At 38.6% G+C, this 27,609-nt stretch overlaps 1 protein-coding gene across 8 annotated transcripts in view; it reads right to left on the bottom strand.

Annotated features, from left to right (window-relative positions):
• The window catches only part of mtsh (mitoshell), a 164,136-nt gene that overhangs the window by 35,618 nt on the left and 100,909 nt on the right, over nt 1-27,609 (bottom strand). For 5 of the 8 annotated variants that reach the window (XM_075295818.1, XM_075295822.1, XM_075295817.1 and 2 more), the window contains one exon: nt 9,694-10,483. The exons of the other annotated variants lie outside the window; for them this stretch is intronic. In XM_075295818.1, coding sequence (XP_075151933.1) covers nt 10,334-10,483 — 150 coding nt within the window. In that variant the 3' untranslated portion in view covers nt 9,694-10,333. Of the gene's footprint in view, nt 1-9,693; nt 10,484-27,609 lie in introns of those variants that run through there. 8 annotated transcript variants of the gene reach the window in all.

Below are 27,609 nucleotides of genomic sequence, written 5' to 3'. Positions count from 1 at the left end.
CGACCTTTTGCATGCAGCCAAAACCACTCCGTTCATGTCCACACTTGATCTTCGTTCAGGCTATTGGCAAATCAAAGTGGCTGACAACGATAGATCAAAAACAGCCTTCACAACTCCGTTTGGAATTTTTGTCTTCAATCGTATGCCATTTGGACTAAAAAACGCGCCAGCGACTTTCCAGCGCCTAATTGATAAATTCAAATCTTCTTTGCCGGATATTTTGATTTTAGCGTATCTCGACGATATCATAATATGCTCTCAGGATTCCAATCTCACATTTTTGAATTAAACTAAAAATGTTTGGTTTTCGACTACATAGAGATAAATGCTTTTTCTGTAAACCGGAGGTAAAATACCTCGGTCACATCCTTACCAGAAATGGGTTAGAAGTGGATAAAGAAAAAACTAGCGCTATTAACAATCGGCCCAATCCACGAAATTCCAAAGAAGTCCTGTCTTTTATGCAAACCTGCTCATGGTACAGGCGATTTATACCATCTTTTGCTAATATTGCAAAACCATTATCAGATTTGACTAAAAAGAATGCCAAATGGCAATGGGGTGAAAAACAACAAGAAGCGTTTGATATGTTGAAGCAAAAGTTGTCATCACCGCCAATCTTGCAACAAGTGAACGAAAATTTGCCTTTTATTTTGAAAACAGATGCGAGTAATTACGCTCTTAGGGCTATTTTGTTTCAGGGGGAGAAAGAAACAGAAAGAACCATTGAGTATGCTAGCCGATTGTTGCTACCCGCAGAAAGAAACTATTCAACAACGGAACGGGAAGCCCTCGCTGTCGTCTGGGCCGTACAAAAGTTCGGAGGATACATTGAAGGCTCGGAAGTAATGGTTTTGACGGATCACCAGCCGCTAAAATGGTTGTTTAGCTTAAAAAGCCCAACAGGCCGCTTAGCGAGGTGGGCGTTATTATTACAAACATTCAATCTAAAGGTTTCATATACACCTGGGCGACAAAATTGTGTAGCGGATACATTATCACGTCCTCCATGTTCTCAACATTCAAATACAGATTCTCAATGTGAATGCTTTTCTATACAAATCGACTTCCCAAGAAAAGGAGCAGAAGAATTTCGAAAATTGCAGTTGGAAGATCCCGATTTGAATGAAATTATTAAATCATTTGAGGAATGCCACGAAAATGTCTTCAGGTACACTGATAGGGGATTTATGATGCTTAATGGCGTGCTATATCGCTTTTGCTCTGAACAAGAGAATGAAAATGGTCAGCTAGTAGTTCCCAAATCGATGCGAAGGGATATCCTCTTCAACTATCATGCTATTCCAACAGCTGGTCATTATGGAGTCGAAAAGACTATAAATAAAATAGCACAGAACTATTATTGGCCAAAAATGAGATCTGAAATAACCGAATACATAAAATCATGCATTGAATGTAAACGTTACAAACCTTCAAACATGAAACCAGCAGGCCTCATGCAAACGGTTAGTAGTAACAAAAGGTTCGAAACTATTGCTATAGACCTCTTTGGGCCATTACCAATAACTCCTCGGGGTAATCAGTGGATATTAGTAGTGGAAGACCTTTGCAGCCGATGGACAGAACTTTTTTTACTAAAAACCGCTTCTGCTGAAAATTGTGCCATCATCTTACTCAATGAAATACTATTGAGATATGGAATACCTCGGAGAATACACTCAGATAATGGGCCACAATTTGTGTCAGCTGTTATGCAAAAGTTAACATATTGCCTTGGAATTCGACAGACGTTTACGCCAGTTTATCATCCAGAGTCCAATCCAGTCGAGCGCAAAAATAGGGATCTCAAGATACAACTATCCATTGGTGTTAATCAAGATCACACCACATGGGATTTAAACCTTGCATCCATAAGATTTGCAATGAACTCGGTGAAATGCGCAACTACCGGATACTCTGCAGCATATCTGACATTTGGAAGAGAGCTGAGGACACCATTTGAAGTTTCGAATGATCTGAGAGCGATTGTAGCAGCTGAAAACTTTGTACCTCAAATAACACCACATCTTCTTCGAATGGCCGATTCGTTAGCATTCGCGAAGGAATCCGAAGAGAGAATGCAAGACAAAAATAAACTATATGCAGATACAAAACGAAATCCTCAGAAGAAAATCATGGTGGGAGATAAAGTACTGGTGGCAACTCATATCCTAAGTAAGAAGGAGAGCAATATTACATCAAAATTTGTACCACGACGAGATGGACCCTATATCGTCATTAACAAAAAAGGATCGTCTTGTTACACCGTTGCAGCAATTGATACACCAAACAAGCCGTTGGGAACATTCACCGCCTCCGACATAACTCTATATGAAGGAAATGCCGAAACTCCTGTATATGCAATGACTCGTCGAGCTCGAAAGGAAAATTTTAAAAAAGTAACTGGGAACAATATTCCAACAACTGAGAAAATAATTGCAACAAAGCAGCCAACAACTAACAAAGGGACATATGCAGCAAGGCCAAGTCCAAACGAATCATCTACCAAAATAACAACAACACAACAAACCCAACAAACTTTTGCAAAAGATACATCTACACCAAAAAGTCGCCGGTTGACAACAAAGAATGTAGTAACATCCAATACAACCACACAAGCCACTTCAATGGGCCAAGAAATTAGTAAGCCCAGCGAATCCGATGTTACAAGCGAGTCAACGAAGAAGAATCTTTCAACCCAGAACCACATCCCAAGAAGATCTTTACGCCAAAGAAAGCCAGCTCGTCACCGCCTAGACTGAAGGAAGTACTGCCACATCATCGGGACGATTTCTGAGGCAGAGGGGGAGTGTGTAGCGGACGTTTTCTATGATTATTTTTTTATTATATTTATTGTTTATACAAGTATTATTGTGCATTCTACGAAATTATTTGATATTTTGCAATTATTCTATTTTTATGATTAATAATTTCATCATTTGTTACATAAATTCCCTCACTTTTATCATCAACTGTAAATGATCATTCATTTCAAATCACTATCGTTTTATAATAATTTTACTCAATTTGCTCTTAATAATATCACTCATAATATCATTATCATTACTCTCTTTAACTCGACAACATAACTGAACCATTTGTTCTCTCGCATTGAATTAGTATGATTTTTATTTTCACTCATTGTAAAATCACATAAAAGAGACAATCATTTATAATTTGACTTCATTCTGCTGTAACTGTCGATGAATAAAGATTAAAAAAAAAATTAAACTTTAAGCGGAACCTTGTTTTTTCCTTTAATTGGAAAAATAAAAATAACAATTGGTATTGTCCATCTTAGACGTTGATCGTCTGGTTTGGAGTTACCTTATTAAAATATATTACTATTACTCTAATCCAGCTAGAACGTTAATCGATCAGTTAGGATTGAGTACATAAAAAAATATTATTATAAAAAAATATATAATTTGAGAAGGGTGAATACCTTCTTCCTCCAAAGGAGCTATTCCCTCCTTCTACAATCTTTCTATCAAGCCATGTTCCTGGGGGTGGTATGGCGTGGTACGCAAATGCCGTGCACCAATGATTTGCATAAGTTCTGCAAAAATGGTCCGAAATGATGCGAGCTAGCACTCCAAACCCTGCAATCCAATGAGTAACTAACGCTCGTGCTATCGTTTCAGCTTGAATATCGGGTATAAGAATGACCTCCGGTCAACGAGTGAAGCGATCGATGATTGTTAAACAATATCGTTGTCCCTCACAAAATGGAAGTGGACCCACGATATCTATGTTTATATGAGAGAACCTTTCCTGAGGCTATTCGTAACGAGATGGTTGTGACTAGAGCTTGACCGAAGCGGGTCTTTTTGGCCGAAACCGATGTTCGGCAAAAAAAGCAATAATCGGCCGAAGCCGATTATTTTCCTCAAATTTGTAATTAAAGAAATTTGGTGTTTTAGTTCAACATTAGATTTTTTTTTCAACAAATGCATAAATAAAACAATGAAATATAATTCAGTCCAGTAGTTTGATATTATTATAACAAAAAAGGATTTTTTAAAATTTTATACGTTTTTTTTTTGTACTGGGTGTTTTGACTGAGACAAATTCAACACTTGGACAATTCAATATGAAATAAATTATTCAAAAAGCTTCGGCTTCGGTTAATCGGCCTCTTGACGCAGAAGGCGATTTGGCCGAATGCCGAAGCCGATGCTTCGGTCGAGCTCTAGTTGTGACTTGTTGTGGCGGTGAGTTTTAGAACACTGACACTGTATACAATTTTTAACAAAAGTTCGGCCAGCTGTCATCATTTTTGTTGTGCCATGTGCGCCGGGATGTGATAAATTATGCACCGTTGATAGGACTTGTTTCCTAAACTCTTTTGGAATATACGTACGGACTGCTGAAGTTGACGTATCACAAACGAGTTGCTCCTTACAACATAGGACGAAAAACTTTTTAAATGAGAGAATTACTTTGTGTACCTGGCTTTTTTAAGAGCTTCTCGTCGTGTTTTTGTACAGTGGCTATCTTGCTGCAGTCTATTTCATGGTCCAGAGAGTACTGGTGTATTTTCTAATCAGTGGTACATTGACTAATAAAATCAAGTTGCCGCATTCGTCGAGGAAAGCTGTTTCCGTTTTCTGTTTGAATGCGAAAATCAGTAGACGGCGGTTGGTAATAATTTTGCATTTCCTCCCCTCAATTGCATATCTAAAATGACAGACTGCTTGGTACATTGTTGTCAGCTCCCGATCTTAGGTGGAGTGGGAGCCACCGTGGTGCAATGGTTAGCATGCCCGCCTTGCATACACAAGGTCGTGGGTTCGATTCCTGCTTCGACCGAACACCAAAAAGTTTTTCAGCGGTGGATTATCCCACCTCAGTAATGCTGGTGACATTCCTGAGGGTTTCAAAACTTCTCTAAGTGGTTTCACTGCAATGTGGATCGCCGTTCGGACTCGGCTATAAAAAGGAGGTCCCTTGTCATTGAGCTTAACATGGAATCGGGCAGCACTCAGTGATAAGAGAAGTTCACCAATGTGGTATCACAATGGACTGAATAGTCTAAGTGAGCCTGATACATCGGGCTGTCACCTAACCTAGGTGGAGTAATTTTGTTGAGCGGGCGTGAGTTTTTTGAATAAAACCATAACGGTTGCAACTCGCTGCCTGCAATTTGATGCAGCACATCACCGACGGCATTGTCAGAGGCAGAAAGGTGTCCATACAAGCGGACTAAGATCGTTCTTCTTGTACAACGTCGCATGATGCAAAAACCTTTCATAAAAGTTTATCATTCCGATAAATCGTTTTAGCTCTTGTGTCACCCGAGGTTATGGGAAATTCTTGATCACTTCAACCTTTTCAGGAAGAGGATGAATTCCTCTGGCGTTACCGAAATGACCCAAAACCCCAATCTCCTCTTTACCAAATTCGCATTTGGACGTTTTTATTGCAAGTGAGTTTTCCCGCAGGAAAGTAAATACTTGCCTTAAGTCCTTATAATGCAGTTCCAAATTCGGAGAAGCAACAAAAATGTCATAGATGTATGGAAAGACGAAATCAATACTCATTAATGAAGCGTTGAAAAGTTTGGGAGGCGTTACATAAGCCAAATGTAATAAATTAAACCCGCAGAAGCCAAAAGTCGTAGGGATATCTTTCGGGTGTATTGGTATTTGGTGAAATGCCTTTTGCAGACCAACTTTCGAAAATATTCGCTTAAAATCCGCAAATTCGCAGTAAATCCGTCAAATAAGGTAGAGGATACTGGTAGGGCAAAGTTTCGGCGTTAAGAGTCCTGTAGTTTCCGCAAGGTCTCCATGTTCGATCACTTTTCCCAACCAAGTGCAATGGGCTAGACCTGTTAAAGGGTGATACGGTCAAAATCTGTGAAATATATTGCACGTATGATTTGCTTATGACAAACTCTTGCAAGTTTTTACATTGTTTGGAACTAGCACGGATGTAGTGGTATGCAGTAAAACAACTGTACAAACCGCAACACCGTGTAGGTTAGGTGTCCATTGTGATACTATATGTGATTTACTTCTCTCTTATTAATGAGTGCTTATATGGGTAACTCAATGACAAGTGAACTCCTGTTTATAGTTCAATATAAACTTGACGTATTTCTTTCATTTTTGCATTTAAAAAACCTGAACGCCCCTCATTTTGAAGGTGTGTGTGTAGAATGTTGCTCCTATTTTGATTTTGGAATTCACTCTTCAGTTGTCAAAATGCCGTCCAAGCAAGAAGAGCAGCGTATCAAAATTTTGCCCGCGCATCGCGAAAATCCGAGCTACTCGCACGCAAAGCTGGCAAAATCGCTAAAAGTTGCCAAATCAACCGTTACAAATGTAATTAAAGTGTTTGGGGAACGTTTGTCGACAGCCAGGAAGACTGGATCGGGGGGACATCGAAAACCGGAAGCCGCTGAGACGACAAAGAGAGTTGCCGGTAGTTTCAAGCGAAACTTCTCTCCGAGATGCCGCAAATAAGCTGGGTGTATCGTCTACAACCGTGCATCGAGCCAAAAAACCAGCCGGACTATCGACTTACAAGAAGGTAGTGACTCCAAATCACGATGATAAACAAAATACGACGGCCAAAGAGCGATCCCGGAGGCTGTACACGACGATGCTGACGAAGTTTGACTGCGTGGTAATGGACGACGAAACCTACGTCAAAGCCGACTACAAGCAGCTTCCGAGACAGGAGTTTTATACCGCAAAAGGAAGGGGAAAGGTAGCAGATATTTTCAAGCACATAAAACTGTCAAAGTTCGCAAAGAAATATCTGGTTTGGCAAGCCATCTGTACCTGTGGCTTGAAAAGCAGCATTTTCATAGCTTCCGGGACTGTCAACCAAGAAATTTACGTGAAAGAGTGTTTGAATAAGCGTCTGCTGCCTTTCCTGAAGAAACACGGTTGTTCCGTACTGTTTTGGCCGGATTTGGCATCTTGCCATTACGGTAAAAAGGCCATGGAGTGGTACGCCGCCAACAACGTGCAAGTGGTTCCCAAGGACAAGAACCCTCCCAACACGCCAGAGCTCCGCCCAATTGAGAAATACTAGGCTATTGTCAAGCGGAACCTAAAGAAGACCAAAAAAACTGCTAAGGACGAGCAGCAGTTCAAGGCAAACTGGCTTTCTGCGGCGAAGAAGGTGGACAAGGTGGCTGTACAAAATCTGATGGCAGGTGTCAAGCGTGAGGCCCGGCGATTCGGATTTGGAAAAGCGAAAGCCTAACTGAATATTTTTCCTGAATTTTATACTAATTGAACTTGAAAAAGAAATTTAATTTGATTTTTTAAATAAACAATTTCACCGATTTACACGCGTTTTCCCTTGACCAAATTTTGACCGTATCACCCTTTACTTTTAGCCAATTACGCTTAAGATTAATCAACAAATCATTGAATTTTATAAAGTCTGAACCGATAATTGGTGTTGTAACATCTCCGATGACAAAAGACAAGTAAAAATCTTTTTGCAATCCCAGGTCCAACCTCAGACGTTTTTTATCAATTACCTTGATGGACGAATCGTTTTATGACTGTACTTGTCTGTAACTTGTAGGCGAAAGATTTGACCATGCGTGGAAGAGCTTTGCTCCACGGATCCAACAAGTCAATTGGACTCATATGAGTCGACAATTTGCACGTCTAGGGAGCTATGGTGGCAAGGGCTTCGATACTTTTGCGCGTTACGACAAGAACGGTGATACCAACACAGATCTGAATTTGGAGCATTACTTTGACTCTTTTCTCGCTTTTGGGAAACATGCCTTGAAGTGTTTGATCTACAAGTACGAGAACGTGGGCGGGTGGTGAAGTTTTCAAATTTCTTACCCAATTCGACTATTGCCGTAGTAATGAATCCATTCCCTGGGACGGTTGGCTGCGAAGTTCATTTATCTGACCCGGTGAAATGGTATCTACAATGGAATCTGATATTTTAGTGGACTTCGCAGCTGTTCCTGTTGCCGCCGCCACAACTAGTTGAGCAAATCCGGGTAGCCGCTTCGTTGATAGACCCTTTAACCCTGCTTTTCATAGAGTACTTCCTGCAACTCGTTTCATTTCAAAAAATAGTTCTGAGGGTTTTTGTCACCTAGCGGAAGCTCTGATAATAGCCTATTTAGACGCCTTTGTTCACTATCAGCGAAGTGCCAATTATTTTTGTTTTACATACTAAAATCTCTCGGTCTGGGGAAGCGATGTGATGGTATCCATTAATTGCGCAATCACACTAGGATTCAATGCTGCAATAACCGTGGCAGCTTTTCGCTTATTTAGTTATGTCCGATGCAGCAAACCAAGAGTCCATCATCGCAAACCAAGCTACACATTTGTGGGAAAGGTAAACGGGCGTATATGGCTGAAATACCACCAGTTGATCGGGCATCTCCTCTTACACCTTCGTTGTCAGGCATGTCTGTTGAAGCCGCCGTAGGGACCACTGTCGTTCATACGTTGACTATAAACTTACAAAAACGTCGAATGTGATTTCCGTACCGTAAGAAATACCGTTGCTCCAGGCCAACGTGACTGTTTTTGCTTCGAAAAATTAATAACAATTGTGAAGCGGCAATTTTTACTCCTCCTTATTTAAAACGTAGTGGTTTCCTTTACCCAAATAAAAACTCTTGTGCTGTTTGGTGTTTAATCAAATACAGTAATTTTTATTAAAAAATAAAGTCTTTAATTTACGCGAAGAGGAGAACGATGTAAACTGTTTGGCTGTTTGTAGAAGATTAAAAATTTAGTCGCTACCCTTGCATTTAAAGGTGAGTATTGATTGGCTCACGCTGAAGGTCACATCACCAGGTGTCTTTGAAGTGATCAATCGCAGCGTTGAGTTCTGCGCTGTCTGAAGGTTTCTCCATTGCGCGTTACTGATAACAGAAGTCCAGATGACGGCATTGTCTAATTTACTTATCTCGGAAAATTTGCTCCACAGCCCTGCTGAACCCAGTAAAATTGGGGTTTCTTAGACACAAAAAAATCTGATTCAATCACGAAATTAATTGGTCCAATTAATTTTCTAATTGAAATGTCTTCAATCACAAGAATGATAGTGTCAATTAAAAAAATAATTGAAAGTCTATTATAGTATTAATTGATCCAATTAAAAAATTAATTGATACTATTAATTTTTGTAATTGGTTTTTGTTTCAATTAAAAAAATTGTTGAATCAATTAAATTTTTAATTGAATATGTTTTCAAATTAAATTAAGCTTTAATTGGAAAAATGTTCGTGGAATTTTTTTCTGCGTAGGTCTTCATTTATGAAACCATGCAATATTAGAGACAAGTCTGGTGGCACGATAACCGTTTGCCATGAACAATATGGATTCATCTATTTTCTCTGCCATGGGTACACATTCTGGTAGTAACCTTGAAGAAAATGCCAAAGATGACATTAAAAAAAAGGTTCCATGTTCTCAAGGCTTCAGTTATCCCGATATATGTAATAAAATGTCGAACGTCTGTTTAGTAAGTTTCCGAGACTGTATATTGATAGGCATTGAAACTCTGTTGGCAAAACCAGTTGTTTATGTTAAAAATTTAAACGCATTTTTATTTGGCACTTCTTCAAATTCTTCTTGAAAAAACTACATATTTTTACTAATTTACATAATTTTAAAATTATATTTCTGAAAATATTACATAAATTTTGTAGAAGCGTTTTATCAAATAATTAGAATCCATTTACGAAACAAAATTTGTAATAAAATAATCAGTGTTAATAACTGTGTGATGCGTTTTTATATTCGCTACTAATTTATAATTTACAGAAATTAGAAGTTAATAGTATTAAAAAGATTTTCTATAGCCCAATCAAACCCATACCTTATTATAAATACGATAAAGGTTTTACAATTTGGTACAGTTATAAAATTGATACAACATAAAATCATGGGGTCTTTATTACTGCCTACATTATAATACAATGGATAAGTAATGGTTTAATATAAGAAGCATATGATTCAAAAAAGTTAATGTTTATATTAATTAATCTCTTTTGTATTAGGTTAGAAGTATTACAATTTGGTACAGATACAGAATATGAAATAGCAATGATTATTTTTGAAATATTTTTAGTTTTAGTTCAAACTAAACTTGTGTTACAATAAAAAAATATTACAACGTGGTACAGATAAAGGTTAAAAATTACGAAAGGCGAAAATAGATTGAGAGCAATAAATTACGAGTTCAGATAAGTGTGATACGAAAGGCATTCCTGTCGAACTGGCTACAATACAGCATATGAGTAATTGCATTGGTAATTGTATACCATAAATTAAATGTCAAAATGCTTATAAAATATTATTAGGTTAATATCCATATTTAGTATCTAGTTATTGCCTAAGTTGTGGTCAATTTCTCGTGGGTCACCAATCTTACTTCCAAAATTGTAATTTGCAAATGAAGGTTCGGTTAGTAGTTCATTGAATTCAGTTTCAAAATTTTTTAATGCAGTTTGGAGATTTTCGTCATATTTAGTCTAACAACAATAAAATTAAAAATATTAAAAAAATAAAGATGCATTGATAATACTGTAATAATGTTAAACATTTTCGATTTGATTTATGAAACTGATACACATTTGATACAGCAAGTTTTCTTAGGGCAGAAATATACATATATACCCAGCAAAAACTCACATTACCCGGTAATCTTGTAGGTAAGCTTATTTAAAAATTAATAACCACTTATTAATTGGCATCGATCCGAATTACATTTATATTCGCATGTCCTAGGAGGAAGGTACTTATCCCCAGGCATACTTTCGGCCATGAAATATGTAGTGTTTTTAAAGCATATAATCACCTAATATGTAATCACTTATTCGTAGATACAACAACGCTTGCAAAATAGCCACTTATTCAGGCAACCAAATCTCGAAAATATTGATTTCCATCGCCGATTACAATGGATCAAAATGTGGCGAGTAATGCTGTAATGGAGCACTATTTGAATAGAAACGAATATTGTATAAATAAACAAAAAATCTAATAAATCATCTAAATAAGATTACACGCAAATAAATTTCACACTTAAAATAGAAATAAATGTAGGTTGTTTAAGAGAGTTGGATTCGTGAATTACGTTATAATATATCCAATAGCCAATTCACATTAGTTTCGAAATGTACTAAAAGTGAATTTTAAGCCCCTTTTTTATAAGGCAAGTGGCATTTGAAATCTAGTCATTATAACTCACCGCAATGTAATGCAACGTGTAATGACAGCTTTACTCCTGGTAATGCCAATTGTAATGAGATGTGGTTACCTAGTTTTTGCTGGGTATGAACATTTAGCAAAACAAAGAGAGCGAAATTGGTGTTTAATATACTATTACCAATGAGATGTTTCTATATTTTTCTTAGTGTCCGTTTATTTGTAATGATCAAATTACAATCACTTCTATTTTATTGCAGGTTGACTGTCTGAGTATATATTAATGCCAACATTTGTTGGAACATTATTTCTCAGCCAATTAGCCACCTCTCTTATTCCTAATATTTCAGCTTGAAAAACACTACAGTGATTAGGTAATCCTTTCGTTATTCGAAGTTCCAGGTCTTTAGAATATAATCCGAAACCCACTTGTCCATCCAATTTGGAGCCATCAGTGTAGAAATATATGACGTTTATTCCCTGCGATCAGTGTACACCACAACTCACTGTTGGGAATTAGAGTTTCAAACTTTTTGTCGAAAAGTGGTTGCGCCAAGGTGTAATCCATTACAGTTGGCACATCTGACATTATTTTGAGAATCGAAGTGTGAACGTACCTTTTTTCCGACCACAGTGATAGCTCGCTCAACCGCACAGCCGTTGTTGCAGCTGACGGTTTGACCAAAATGTCTAAAGGCAATAGATGCAGCATTACATTAAGAGAATCTGTCCCTGTCTTACTGAATGCGCCTGAGATACACAAGCACGCCATACGCTGAACTTTGTCTAAACTTGTCGGCTGGTGAAGTGCCGGCTACCAGACTACAACACCATATAGCATTATAGATCTAACCACTGCCGTGTATAGCCAATGCACAATTTTTGGTTTTAGTCCCCACTTTTTTCCTATTGCCTTTTTACACGAGTACAAAGCTACCGTTGCTTTTCTCGCCCTTTCTTCAATACTAAGCTTAAAGTTCAGCTTCCTGTCCAAAATAACGCCAAGATATTTTGCACACACACCAAAGGGAATTTCAATACCCCCTAAGGATATGGGCCTAACCGTGGGAGTTTTGCGATCTTTGCCGTACATGACTAGTTCTGATTTACACCAAGTCGATTCTCTTTCGCGCAGTTCTCAGTCATCCGGAGGGCTCTTTGTATAATATCTCTGATTGTGGATGGGAATTTTCCCCTGACTGCTAGAGCTGCATCATCTGTGTATGCTACCACTTTTATCCTTTCTTTTTCTAGGGAAACCAGAAGATTGTTTATAGCAACATTCCAAAGAAGAGGTGATAGAACTCCTCCTTGGGGAGTGCCTCTTTCACATACCTTTGTATGTTTGCTTGTCCTAAAATACGTCTTTTCATTAAAAGTTCGTCTAACATCGAGCTCGGATAGACGTTATTGAATGCCCCTTCGATATCTAGAAACGCCACGATTGTGTATTCATTACCATATAGTGAGCTTTCAATAAAGCTGGATAGTTCATGCAATGCGGTCTCAGTTGACCTGGCCTTCTAGTATGCATGCTGTCGTTTCGAGAGAAAACATGAATCGACGCTAATTCTAATATGTATATATAGATCATCCTCTCCAGAGTCTTAAGTAGGAATGGGGTTAAGCTGATTGGTCGGAAATCCTTCGCCATCGAGTCAGATGCTTTTCCAGCTTTAGGTATAAAAACGACTTCTGCTTCCCTCCACTTTTCTGGAATGTATGCTAAGTTTATACATCCTTTATATATCACCATCAACAAAGTTACAAGCAGTGTCAGTCACTGCTTGTAACTCCGCGGGAGTAATTCCATCAGGTCCGGGGGGATTTGAATGGTCCAAAACGATTTAAAGCCCATTTTATTCTAGATTCCGATACAATTTCCTCGATAGGAAATGACCGTTGAGCCTCTGTTGCACCGCCAGAACATGGTTCAACCGTCTGATTTCCGGGAAAATTTGTGTCCAAAAGTACCTCCAACGTCTCCTCACTGGACGTTGTCCAATTGTCCTCCGATGTTTTAATAAAACCTGGAGCGGAGTTAGTGGATGCTAGTACCTTCCGCAGTCTGGAAGCCTCAGACGTATTCTCAATACTGCTACAGTAATCATTCCAAGAGTTATGCTGAGCCTTTCTCCATCCATCTTGTAAGTATCCCAATCCTCCGGAACTCTTGTGGACTTTGCTCAACGGTTTGTTCGATATCATGTACCATCATAATATTGAATGTATCGCTATACCTATTCCAATCAGCTTGCCTCACATTTGGCGGAAATATGGTCTTTGAAGTACGAGCAGTTATGATCTGAGAAGCAATGTTCCATTAAAACTTGCCACTCAGATATCTTATCATTCAATTCCGGAGGCCAATGTGACGCCAAAACCTCTTGCCTATTTTTGGTGACGAAGGTTGGTGCATCTCGGCTTGTCCATTTCGGAATCCTTTGGCTGATCGCTTTTGTATACATTCATATGGATATCATTGGTCTGAGCTAGATGTGGCAGCAACTCAATGTTCAATATAAACATCACATGTAGTATTGGTGCATCCTCCTCATCCAAACGACCAACCTTCCAATCGGCGGTTGGAAGATCTGGGTTACATTCCTTTAGTACGTTTAATATTGACTCAGGATCAGGAGGGTTTCCAGGTATCCATGCATGTGCTCTAGGTTTAGTCTTTTTTCTCGACCAACTCCAAAGCGGCTCCTTCCCAACCTTCACCAATTAGCATCAAAGCAGCTTTAAAGCAATCCATAGACCTCTGGCCCGTAATTAACTTAAACCGTCCTTGATACCACCGAACATCTTGCTGTCGAGGCCTTGGTCCGGGAAACTTTTTTTTCAACTCTGAGTATACACCAGACATTACGTTCTCAATTTTTCCCCCTATTTTTGCTTTGGGCCCATACCGTCCAATGCTCCTTTATTTATATTATTTATTAATGTTATAAGCTTCGACAGCAAACGTTCAAGAGTAACATCGCCATCCCCATCAAACAATAGCCACTAGAGGGTGATCCCATTGCCAAGTAAGTCACCTTTAAACTAAATCGAGCTAGTTCAGCGATAGAAGAGCTGACACCCACAGATGATTGCCCCACAATCCCCATAACAATAGTTGAATAGAAAAATAACAATTTAAACGTACGTACTTTGACGTTGTACGCTGGTGCTTCGAAATCTATCATTAGATATGATATAATAAAATGAAAAGTAACACCATTGGTTGGAGTCTGGCTACGCACTGTTAACACAGAAAAAAATTTCACAAAAATTTTTCAATTAAAGTCTTAATTGAGTTTTGAGTGAGTCCCAAAAATGAATAGTGTTAATTAATTTTTAATTGACTTTCAATTAATTTTTTAATTGATACTATCATTTCTGTGATTGAAGACATTTCAATTAAAAAATTAATTGGATCAATTAATTTCGAGATTGAATCAGAAAAAAAAAAATTGTGAAAGGTGAACACGCAACCGTATAGGGAAAGGTCGTCATAAAGTTAACTATTCCTAACAAATCCGTTAGTTATGACTTCATGGTGGCCGATATAGTAGACGAAGTTATGATTGGAGCAGGTTTCATGATTGCTTTTGGCCATGGATATGAAGCGTCTTTAAATGACCTGGTGAGAGAATATCCATATCCATCGGTTCGCGTTATGTACTTATCTGGCCATCATGAGCATATTGGAAAATTTTCAGACATTGACAAATGTACTCCAGCCGAGGCAATAGTCAACTTCATATCAAAATAATCAAAACCCTTGATGCTCTCCTACCAACCAAAAATAGCTCCGTTCGAGAACCCGATAATTTTTGATAATTATCACAAATTTTTACAGTAAGTCGTTCGTTTACACCATAGACCCTATATAAGATAGATGATCCATCGGTGTTAAACGATGTTTGGCAGTTCCGAAAATTAAGAATAAACGAAAAAAGAGCACCTTTACATTCTCTTTCGTTTTCCTTTTTGTAGTTTGCCAATTTTCCACAAAATTAGAACGTTTATAATGGACCGGAGGATTTATAAATAAATTATATTAAAAGTTCATATTTGATAAACAAAAATTTTGACCAAAACCGCGAAAATAGGAAGTTGAATTTTGAGCAGCAATGCTCTTTACGAACACAAGCAAGTGCCAGGAAATTAGTGTTTGGGACTGGCTCTTTACGAAAAAATCAAAACGAAATATCAGAAAATTAATTTTTGGAACTGACACATTTTCGTGGAGAGAAATGACTCATCTATCTGAGTCTATAATCTATGGTTTACACCAAAAAGGCAGCAAAAAGAGATCCGGAGAGAAACTAAATTTGACAGTTAACAGATAGTAAAATTGCAAGTTTTTGCTAGAGATTTGTTCCCCATTAAAATCTTGCAAACCATAGCCTACTTTGCGAGCTGGTTGGAGACAAACAAAGCACGAGTTCAATGTACATTTTCTGTACATTGTACATTGGAAGTTAATAACAGGAATCTTTTTGTGTTTATAATGTTTTAGAAGCTGAAATTCTGAATGTGCAAATAGTTACTGAATGCCGTACCCGTACTTATCAGCAATTTTTATCAAAGAGAGTAAAATACACTCTTACTCTCTTGCTAGTTTTTACTGTATATTTGTTACTGGGAAAGTATGCGAACACACCTTATATTAGCAAACTGCTTAAGCTAACATCTTCCAGTCCCTCCAGTAATCCAAAAGCTATATGCCATAAAATTATCTTAGACAAAATGCAGTACTCTCACGCAAGAGGTGTCGAACGGAACGGACGTGTTTTTTTAATAGCGGATAAACTCATCGTAATAGGTACCTACTAAGAATTTCAAGTGTGGTGGGATATTAAGCCACCATGCAGCGAAATTCAAAGTCATCCACTGGTTTGCTAACTTCAGGCCCAGTGGACGGGTATCGACTGGAGTTATAAATCTGGGCAATGACCAAGAGTTAGGCCCAATTAGTCGACCTGTAGACGGGTCGACAGGTGGCGACACTCTGACAAGTCGAACTTTTTCTAAGGTAACGACATCAAAAGGAGGTAATCCCTCACGAAAGAGATTCTAGGAACACAGAAATGCTTTGTTTATCCTAAAGAAGTTAGGATCAGTCGACCCAAGCACGCTGTCGGCTAAACAAAGCTATTCCTTAAAATGAGCTCAAGGAATTCTTGAGACTGGAAAAAGGGAACGATCGCCGGATGAGCTGCCATAATCTGAGCCATAATCTAAAAGGGATCAAAGATGGTTTGCCTCAGTTGCTAAAGACAGCTTTGTGATGGCTATCATTAATAAAGGAGCATTGGACGGTATGGTTCCAAAGCAAAAATGGGGGGAAATTGAAAATGCTCTATCTGTCGTCTACTCACAGGTGCTGGAAAAGTTTCCCGGCCCAGATCCTCGACACCAAGAGGCTGGTTGGTATCAAGGACGATTTAAGCTAGTCGCATTTGAGGACCAGAGGTCTATAGAATGTTTTAAAGCTGCTCTGATACTAATTGGTGAAGTTTGGGAAGGAGCTGCTCTAGAGTTAGCCGAGAAGAAAGACATACCGGCTAGACCTAGAGCACATACATGGATACCTGGAAGCCCTTCTGACCCTGAATCTATTTTAAATAGGCTGAAACGATGCAATCCAGATATTCCAACAGCTGATTGGAAGGTTGGCCGTTTGGATGAAGTGGATAGCAAAGTCTCAGGGCCGTGTATTTTATGGCTTTCATTATATCCAAATGAAAGTATATAAAAACGATCAGCTAAATGATTCAGAAATGGACAAGCCTCTGTCTGAATCAGAAGTAAGCGGATCCTCTTGCGAAGTCGAGGGAGATACCAAAGTTGAAGACATGGATAGATACCGTACCAGAACTCACCAAAGTTGAACCTGTGGCTATTGCGAGAGTCACCGAGATCTCTGAAGAGGACATTCTCGATGACTCGATTGAAGCGGCTGATGTGACGGTTGTTGAAAATCTCGATGGTCATACGGATCCTCCAGATAAATCTTCATCATTGTAAGACTGCATCTGCCTTAAAAGTTCTCCTGATGAAAGGGAACATAGACATAGTTCTTATTCAAGAACCATATGTTTATAGAAACAAAATATGTGAATTAACCCTCCGATGAGTGAGAAGGTCCCTAGGGACCTTTTTGCCTTTTCAAAACTGAAATTACTCCTACTTCGGCCACTACAACCCACCCCCAAAGTTACTCTGTATTCGAAGAGTATTTTGTTGCGCATTTTTTGGAAAAAAAATCAAGCCGATCGGATCATTACTTTAGGAGTTATTGAAGTTTTAGTGAGAATGGTACGCGGACGTGTGAATAGGTCCGTATGGACCATGTACTGAATTTCACTAATAAATGCATGCTTTTGGGCATCATTATAATTTTTTTATTGTTTCAACACATAATTTACTTGTTCTGATTGCTGCAATTGATAATTATGAAGTTGAGGATGATGAAGATCGCACATACCAACATGCTGAAGAGTCATATGCCGAAACTGAAGGATACGTCGAGCTAAATGAAGATACTGATGACGACGATGATGAAGAGGAAGAAAATGATGGACAGGAAACGAATGAAAGTTACTATATTGGTAAAGATGGCACCCAATGGAGTAAAAAAGCACCACCAACATCACGCACTCGTTATCATAACGTGGTCGACTTCAGAAGAAAGAAACCTACACGAACCCTGTACAATAATGTGTTCAATCATGACAGAGGAAATAATACACTTAGTGCTACGTGAAACAAATCGTAAAGGCAGGGAAGTTACAGCTGCATGGAATTTGGCGAATCCCACAAAGAAATAGGAGTGGAAAACAGTGACAGTGAAAGAGTTTGACGCCTTTGTAGCTATTCTTTTGTATGCTGGCCTCACAAGATCAAACCATGAACCAGCTATGGAATTATGGGACGCGACGCGTTGCCTAATATACAAAGCTGCGTTGTGGTACGATCGTTTCATGTGTATAAAGCAATTTATTCGATTCGACAATGGAAACACTCGACAACAGCGACCCATCAACAGCAAAACTGCGGCTATTGACGACATTTGGGAAATGTTTCAACATAACTTGGCAGCAGCTTACACTCCTCATGAAGCACTAACAGTTGATGAGCAGTTGCCCAATATACAAAGCTGCGTTGTCGTACGATCGTTTCATGTGTATAAAGCAATTTATTCGATTCGACAATGGAAACACTCGACAACAGCGACCCATCAACAGCAAAACTGCGGCTATTGACGACATTTGGGAACTGTTTCAACATAACTTGGCAGCAGCTTACGCTCCTCATGAAGCACTAACAGTTGATGAGCAGTTGTTCCCTTACAGAGACCCCTCCCGCTTCACACAAAATATTCTGTCAAAGCCAGCTAAGTAAGGTTTGAAAGTATGGTGGTTATGCGACTCACAGAGTTATTATCCTGTGAAGGGAATGATATATTCTGGAAAACTGTCAAACCAACAACGGGAGATAAACCAAGGACAGAACGTTGTGCTGGATCTTGTGGAAAAACATTTAGATGCTGGCCGTACTATATACGCGGATAATTTCTTTACCACTCTTAACATGGCGCGTATTTTGTTGAGGAGGAAGACCGCATATGTTGGTACAGTGCGCAACAAAACATTCATTCCACAGGGGTTCAAGAAGAAGCCGAAGCGCACCATCAATAGTACATTATTTGGGTTCAACGAGGGGGATATATCGTTATGCTCATACGTTCCGCAATAAAATAAAGTGGTGAACGTGCTCTCCACAATGCACTACACCTGCCTCGTTGACGAGCAAACCGAGAAGCGGAAGCCCTATGCCATATTAGATTACAACGCCAACAAATGCGGCGTTGATACCATGGATCACATGCTACGCACTTACAGCTGCAAAAGAGCAACACAACGTTGGCCGTTGGCCATGTTTTATAATATGCTGGACGTCGCTGCATTGGCTGCTTTTACGATTTACAACGAAATGAAGCCTATAAAAAGGAGTGACAGACGGCGGTCGTTCTTGGTACTGCTAACGAAACAATTGGCCACACCAAATATCGAAGAACGTGCCCTGAACAACCATATAACCTCATATCCAAGGATACGCAATACGATGGAAGCATTCGATGTCAGAGTAAGAAAAACATCTTCACATTCAAGAATAGAATATATATTTATTTGTTTTTTTATTTTTCTTTCCATTTCAGGTATTACCAAACCGATGGAAGGCAATGTACCGTCGTTTGCGGCTAGCTCAAGTAGACCGTCATGTAGGGTTTGCCGTTCTGAGTACGGGCGGCAGCGGAAAATGCGGGCATACTGCGGCTGCGGCAACGATGTTTGCGGAGAACATAGCACACTTTTACATCGCTGCAACACTTGCGCAAAGGGCAGGGGACAAGAAGTACACGCTCACACAACAATATTTTTTTAATTTTTTTTTATAATAGTCTTAAGAAAATTCAAGACAGGAAACGAATGAAAGTTACTATATTGGTAAAGATGGCACCCAATGGAGTAAAAAAGCACCACCAATATCACGCACTCGTTATCATAACGTGGTCGACTTCAGAAGAAAGAAACCAGGACCAACAGGAAATATACACGACCCCTATACAATAATGTGTTCAATCATGACAGAGGAAATAATACACTTAGTGCTACGTGAAACAAATCGTAAAGGCAGGGAGGTTACAGCTGCATGGAATTTGGCGAATCCCACAAAGAAATAGGAGTGGAAAACAGTGACAGTGAAAGAGTTTGACGCCTTTGTAGCTATTCTTTTGTATGCTGGCCTCACAAGATCAAACCATGAACCAGCTATGGAATTATGGGACGCGACGCGTTGCCTAATATACAAAGCTGCGTTGTGGTACGATCGTTTCATGTGTATAAAGCAATTTATTCGATTCGACAATGGAAACACTCGACAACAGCGACCCATCAACAGCAAAACTGCGGCTATTGACGACATTTGGGAAATGTTTCAACATAACTTGGCAGCAGCTTACACTCCTCATGAAGCACTAACAGTTGATGAGCAGTTGCCCAATATACAAAGCTGCGTTGTCGTACGATCGTTTCATGTGTATAAAGCAATTTATTCGATTCGACAATGGAAACACTCGACAACAGCGACCCATCAACAGCAAAACTGCGGCTATTGACGACATTTGGGAACTGTTTCAACATAACTTGGCAGCAGCTTACGCTCCTCATGAAGCACTAACAGTTGATGAGCAGTTGTTCCCTTACAGAGACCCCTCCCGCTTCACACAAAATATTCTGTCAAAGCCAGCTAAGTAAGGTTTGAAAGTATGGTGGTTATGCGACTCACAGAGTTATTATCCTGTGAAGGGAATGATATATTCTGGAAAACTGTCAAACCAACAACGGGAGATAAACCAAGGACAGAACGTTGTGCTGGATCTTGTGGAAAAACATTTAGATGCTGGCCGTACTATATACGCGGATAATTTCTTTACCACTCTTAACATGGCGCGTATTTTGTTGAGGAGGAAGACCGCATATGTTGGTACAGTGCGCAACAAAACATTCATTCCACAGGGGTTCAAGAAGAAGCCGAAGCGCACCATCAATAGTACATTATTTGGGTTCAACGAGGGGGATATATCGTTATGCTCATACGTTCCGCAATAAAATAAAGTGGTGAACGTGCTCTCCACAATGCACTACACCTGCCTCGTTGACGAGCAAACCGAGAAGCGGAAGCCCTATGCCATATTAGATTACAACGCCAACAAATGCGGCGTTGATACCATGGATCACATGCTACGCACTTACAGCTGCAAAAGAGCAACACAACGTTGGCCGTTGGCCATGTTTTATAATATGCTGGACGTCGCTGCATTGGCTGCTTTTACGATTTACAACGAAATGAAGCCTATAAAAAGGAGTGACAGACGGCGGTCGTTCTTGGTACTGCTAACGAAACAATTGGCCACACCAAATATCGAAGAACGTGCCCTGAACAACCATATAACCTCATATCCAAGGATACGCAATGCGATGGAAGCATTCGATGTCAGAGTAAGAAAAACATCTTCACATTCAAGAATAGAATATATATTTATTTGTTTTTTTATTTTTCTTTCCATTTCAGGTATTACCAAACCGATGGAAGGCAATGTACCGTCGTTTGCGGCTAGCTCAAGTAGACCGTCATGTAGGGTTTGCCGTTCTGAGTACGGGCGGCAGCGGAAAATGCGGGCATACTGCGGCTGCGGCAACGATGTTTGCGGAGAACATAGCACACTTTTACATCGCTGCAACACTTGCGCAAAGGGCAGGGGACAAGAAGTACACGCTCACACAACAATATTTTTTTAATTTTTTTTTATAATAGTCTTAAGAAAATTCAAGACAGGAAACGAATGAAAGTTACTATATTGGTAAAGATGGCACCCAATGGAGTAAAAAAGCACCACCAATATCACGCACTCGTTATCATAACGTGGTCGACTTCAGAAGAAAGAAACCAGGACCAACAGGAAATATACACGACCCCTATACAATAATGTGTTCAATCATGACAGAGGAAATAATACACTTAGTGCTACGTGAAACAAATCGTAAAGGCAGGGAGGTTACAGCTGCATGGAATTTGGCGAATCCCACAAAGAAATAGGAGTGGAAAACAGTGACAGTGAAAGAGTTTGACGCCTTTGTAGCTATTCTTTTGTATGCTGGCCTCACAAGATCAAACCATGAACCAGCTATGGAATTATGGGACGCGACGCGTTGCCCAATATACAAAGCTGCGTTGTGGTACGATCGTTTCATGTGTATAAAGCAATTTATTCGATTCGACAATGGAAACACTCGACAACAGCGACCCATCAACAGCAAAACTGCGGCTATTGACGACATTTGGGAACTGTTTCAACATAACTTGGCAGCAGCTTACACTCCTCATGAAGCACTAACAGTTGATGAGCAGTTGTCCAATATACAAAGCTGCGTTGTCGTACGATCGCTTCATGTGCATAAAGCAATTTATTCGATTCGACAATGGAAACACTCGACAACAGCGACTCATCAACAGCAAAACTGCGGCTATTGACGACATTTGGAAAATGTTTCAACATAACTTGGCAGCAGCTTACACTCCTCATGAAGCACTAACAGTTGATGAGCAGTTGTTCCCTTGCAGAGGCCCCACCCGCTTCACACAATATATTCCGTCAAAGCCAGCTAAGTATGGTTTGAAAGTATGGTGGTTATGCGACTCACAGAGTTATTATCCTGTGAAGGGAATGATATATTCTGGAAAACTGCCAAACCAATAACGGGAGATAAACCAAGGGCAGAACGTAGTGCTGGATCTTGTGGAAAAATATTTAGATGCTGGCCGTACCATATACGCGGATAATTTCTTTACCACTCTTGACTTGGCGCGTATTTTGTTGAGGAGGAAGACCGCATATGTTGGTACAGTGCGCTACAACAAAACATTCATTCCACACGAGTTCAAGAAGAACCCGAAGCGCACCATCAATAGTACATTATTTGGGTTCAACGAGGGGGATATATCGTTATGCTCATACGTGCCGAAAAAAATAAAGTGGTGAACGTGCTTTCCACAATGCACTACACCTGCCTCGTTGACGAGCAAACCGAGAAGCGGAAGCCCTATGCCATATTAGATTACAACGCCAACAAATGCGGCGTTGATACCATGGATCAAATGCTAGGCACTTACAGCTCCAAAAGAGCAACACAACGATGGCCGTTGGCCATATTTTATAATATGCTGGACGTCGCTGCATTGGCTGCTTTTACGATTTAGAACGAAATGAAGCCTATAAAAAGGAGTGACAGACGGCGGTCGTTCTTGTTACTGCTAACGAAACAATTGGCCACACCAAATATCGAAGAACGTGCCCTGAACAACCATATAACCCCATATCCAAGGATACGCAATGCAATGGAAGCATTCGATGTCAGGGTAAGAAAAACATCTTCACATTCAAGAATATAATATATATTTATTTGTTTTTTATTTTTCTTTTCATTTCGGGTATTACCAAACCGATGGAAGGCAATGTACCGTCGTTTGCGGCTAGGTCAAGTAAACCGTCATGTAGGCTTTGCCGTTCTGAGTACGGGCGGCAGCGGAAAACGCAGGCATACTGCTTCGGCTGCGGCAACGCTGTTTGCGGAGAACATAGCACACTTTTACATCGCTGCAACACTTACGCACAGGGCAGGGGACAAGAAGTACACGCTTAACAATTTTTTAATTTTTTTTATAATAGTCTTAAGGAAATTCAAGCAAAAAAAAATAAAAAACTTGAAACATATATTTTTGTATGTAGAATATAGTTATAAACAATAAAAACAACACAAAAAATCAAAAAAAATTATATGAAAAAAACATAATTTACAAAAAAAGGTCCTAGGGACCTTTTCACACGGCCGTGAAGTTCAGAACTGTCACTCATCGGAGGGTTAAGTACTCCGGGGTTCAAACTATTGCAGTATACTGGTAATGATGATGTAAATCGAGCCTGTATAATTGCTAAAAACGAGCTTAACAGTTACGGCCACCCCAACATTCGTAATAAAAACATACAAACATTATTACCTATATGAATATATGTATGCCACCCCAACATCCGTAATATAAACATACAAACATTCTTATTTATATGTATGTATGTACTCTTGCATATTGACATGTGCTTCCACTGCAATCAAAGCCAATCCTATAATTCTATGGAATTACATCAAACGACTTACTTTCATTTGTCCAATATTCTACCTTTATTGCAAATGCAACACTTTTCTTTCCACAACCCAAATTTAATTCATTGGAACGGCATCACTTCGATTGCTGTTGACCATAATTTGCTAACACAAGTATTTCGACTAATAAATTCCCGGTAATCAGTCTGGCCAAATGTTAATGTTCTCTTTTTCATTCTTGATTTATCCATATAAATACGACTCATATTTTGGAGATATAATCAGTATTCATTTTGGTCATAATTGCGCATTACCGCAATTCAATAAAGAGTATTCATAAAATAAAATAATGTTTTATTTTTCTTAAAAAAAACAATAACATCATATCTGGCGCAGTCGGTAGGATACGCGTAAATACATTACTCTTTTTTCGTATCAACGAAAGTAACGCGTATCTTTAAAAACAAAAACGATCCTTGCATTACCAAGGCCTACCGCGAATCGCGAACGATATCCTTACATTACTAAGGACGTGTGAATTAATAACCCAAAAGGGACTCAAAAAAAAGAAATCCTTATAATACTAAGGACTTGTAAAAAAAAAAAAAAAAAAAAAAAAAAACTAACTAAGAACTTAGAAGTAGAACACTGTCCTTATAATACTCTGGACCTGTGAAAAAAAAACAAGAACAAGAACAAAAGAAATATAATAAAAACACTACCCTTATAATACTAAGGGCCTGTGCGATCAATACATACGTAAAAAAGGGAACTGACTCTTGTAATACTGCGAAAAGGAGCAGAAGTTGTGAAGTCAACAAATCATCTTGAAAGAGAAGTCCCTAATCAATAAGCATTGTAGAAGAACCGTGATCGTGAAGAGGGGGCCAACAAAAAAATACCACCAATCAACAAGAACCTGTAATCCTGAAGGCCGACTATTGCGAAAAGGAGAAGAAGTTGTGAAGCCAACAAATCATCTGGAAAAGAGAAGTCCCTAATCAATAAGCCTTGTAGAAGAACCGTGATCGTGAAGAGGGAGCCAACAAAAAATACCACCAATCAACAAGAACCTGTAACCCGTAAGCCCTAATATAGAACATCAATTTTAATTCGTATTTATATGAGTGATACAGATAGTACAACTTCAGACTACGTGTCAGATCTAGAATTAGAGGAGTCTATAGTATTACAGCAAATAGACTTAGATCCAGGGTTTGATTCTAATGACAGATACTTGGCAGAGGTCAACGAACACATCAGGGATTAGGACAATAATCAACAAAGACGGATTGTTAGAAGACGACATAGACGAATAAGACCAAGACAAAATTCCTAATACATTTTTTTTTCCTAATACATTTTAATTTAACACTCTTTCAAAATGGCACAACCTGACGCCCCAACAATATCACTTGACCCTATCAAATACCTTGAAAGACTTCCCGAATTCGACGGAGACAAACGAGACCTATACAACTTTGTAACATTAGTGGATAGGATACATCCGCTTCTCAGGCAATACTATGATATGTCTCAACTTCTATTTTCTGATTTAATCAAAAGTCGTCTTAGGGGCAAAGCTAGGGAAACCATTGAAATCAATTTCCATGCTCAGTCCTGGACCGATGTAAAAAATATATTGATGAATAACTTCGGGGAGAAGTATAGCGTCGAAGATCTATTTGACCGTATGAGATCAGTTACTTTTAAAACAAACACACTTGATTTGTATAATGAAATTAAAGATAGATTGAGGAGTCTGAACAATAAAAGCAGCATGATCATTGGTAATAACGCAGGAGCTAGCCAAATCGCTTCAAATAATATGCAAAGCGCCTTAAATATCTTTAAAGAAAAAATACCAGATCGGTACTAGATCGGCTCAAATAAGCAAATTTAAAAATACAACTCGGCAAATGCGAATTCCTCAAACGCGAAACTGAATTCCTTGGACACATTGTAACTCAAGAAGGAATTAGACCAAATCCAAAGAAAATAGAATGTGTCATAAAATATCCAATTCCCCAAAGTCCAAAACAAATTAAACAATTCTTGGGACTAAGTGGATATTACAGAAAATTCATAAAGGATTATTCCAGGATAGCAAAACCCATGACAAGTTATCTAAAGAAAGACGCTAAAATCGACATAAATAATACCGAATACCGTAAAAGTTTCGAGACACTAAAGACTCTACTCGTTAACGATCCTGTACTAGCATATCCCGATTTTACTAAACCATTTATTCTAAATACGGACGCAAGTAACTTTGCGTTAGGTGCCATCCTGTAGTGTAAACGATATTATATGTATGAATCAGCTGTTTAGTAGTTTAAGTATAATTGGATTTTTGATCAGCTTATGTTATGTTATGTTTAAGGATTGTTGTTTATTTTTAAGGATAATGTTGAAAAAAGAATTAGAAATTATAAATACCGTTATTTAAGTATAAAAGATGAATAATTTTCAATAAAGTCAATCATTCAGTTTTGAAAGCCTAAACCGGCATTTTCTATTTAAATAATTATTTTTGCTGTGGCACCTGGTTGTGCCTGCAAAGGAAAACAAAAACCCTTTTTCTGTCCGTGGCGTTATTAAGCGCCGGCAAACTATTAGGCAGGCATACTAAATTTAAAAACATCAAACTATCATCTTCATCAATTCCACAACACACACTAAATTAAAAAAGACAAACATTTCATGGCGATCCTGCCCACATCGGACCAAAAGCTGCTGCCGAAAGAGGTAGCTACTCCAGCTGCGTTGAACGTAGGCCCAAAGAAGCTATCTATCGAGAATTATTTGAAAAGACAGCAGCGAGCGGTAGAAGAAAAATTGACCCGTATACCACCGACACAAAAACCAAAACATAGAAGAGGTGGACGAATTGTGCGTTTGCGTCGAGAGCTGGCTGCCTTGAAGGAAATAGTTAATGCTGATCCACCACCGTCTTGGCAACGTTCTTGCGAAATATGGCAAAGAATAGTTGAAATTGAAGCAGAAATGCCAAGGAAAAAACCGATAGCAAACACCGTACAAACAATTGAAACCAACAATGCAACAATAAACACCATGGAAAACAATGAAACACAACACTGATGTATTTTGTTTTTGTATATACATTTTATTTAAATTAAAATACATGGAATGAATTAGAAACTTCACTTTTCTTATTTAAAAATGAATTGAACATGAAAAATTATTATAATTATAATAGAAAATATAAAAAGAAAAATAATAATAATAATAACAATATCACTCGCGAATGGTAAAACTGATCGTCATCTACAAACGATTATGAAAGTAAAATGTCAAAATTGAAGTGTTGTAATCGATTATCGAATACTATATAATCGATTATAACGTAGAAGAGGCTTTACACTGAATAGGGTTGTAAAATATTTGCTGTTCACACTTAAAGTTGTCGTTCACATTGTAAAATTTTGCGTTCACACTTGTGTTTTGCATTCACACTTTAATATAAATTTGCGTTCACACATAAAATCTTGCATTCACACTTTAATGTTCACACTGGAATTATATATATTTGAATTTTTGCTAGATTTTAAAGGAAGTCGAATTTAAAGAAAAGTAAAAATACAGTATTTTATGTAGATTATAAAGAATCTAAATTAAAAAGGATAAAGGTTTTACAAGATACGGTGAATGATACTGATTTCGATTGCAAGGAATTATCCGAGTTAAAAGTAGAATTTTATGAATTGAAAGAG

The sequence above is a fragment of the Haematobia irritans genome, chromosome 2 (assembly GCF_050003625.1).
Source record: "Haematobia irritans isolate KBUSLIRL chromosome 2, ASM5000362v1, whole genome shotgun sequence".
NCBI classification, from domain to species: Eukaryota; Metazoa; Arthropoda; class Insecta; order Diptera; family Muscidae; genus Haematobia; species Haematobia irritans.
Note: the sequence above shows the minus strand (reverse complement) of the source record. Positions and strands in the feature narration are given on the sequence as shown.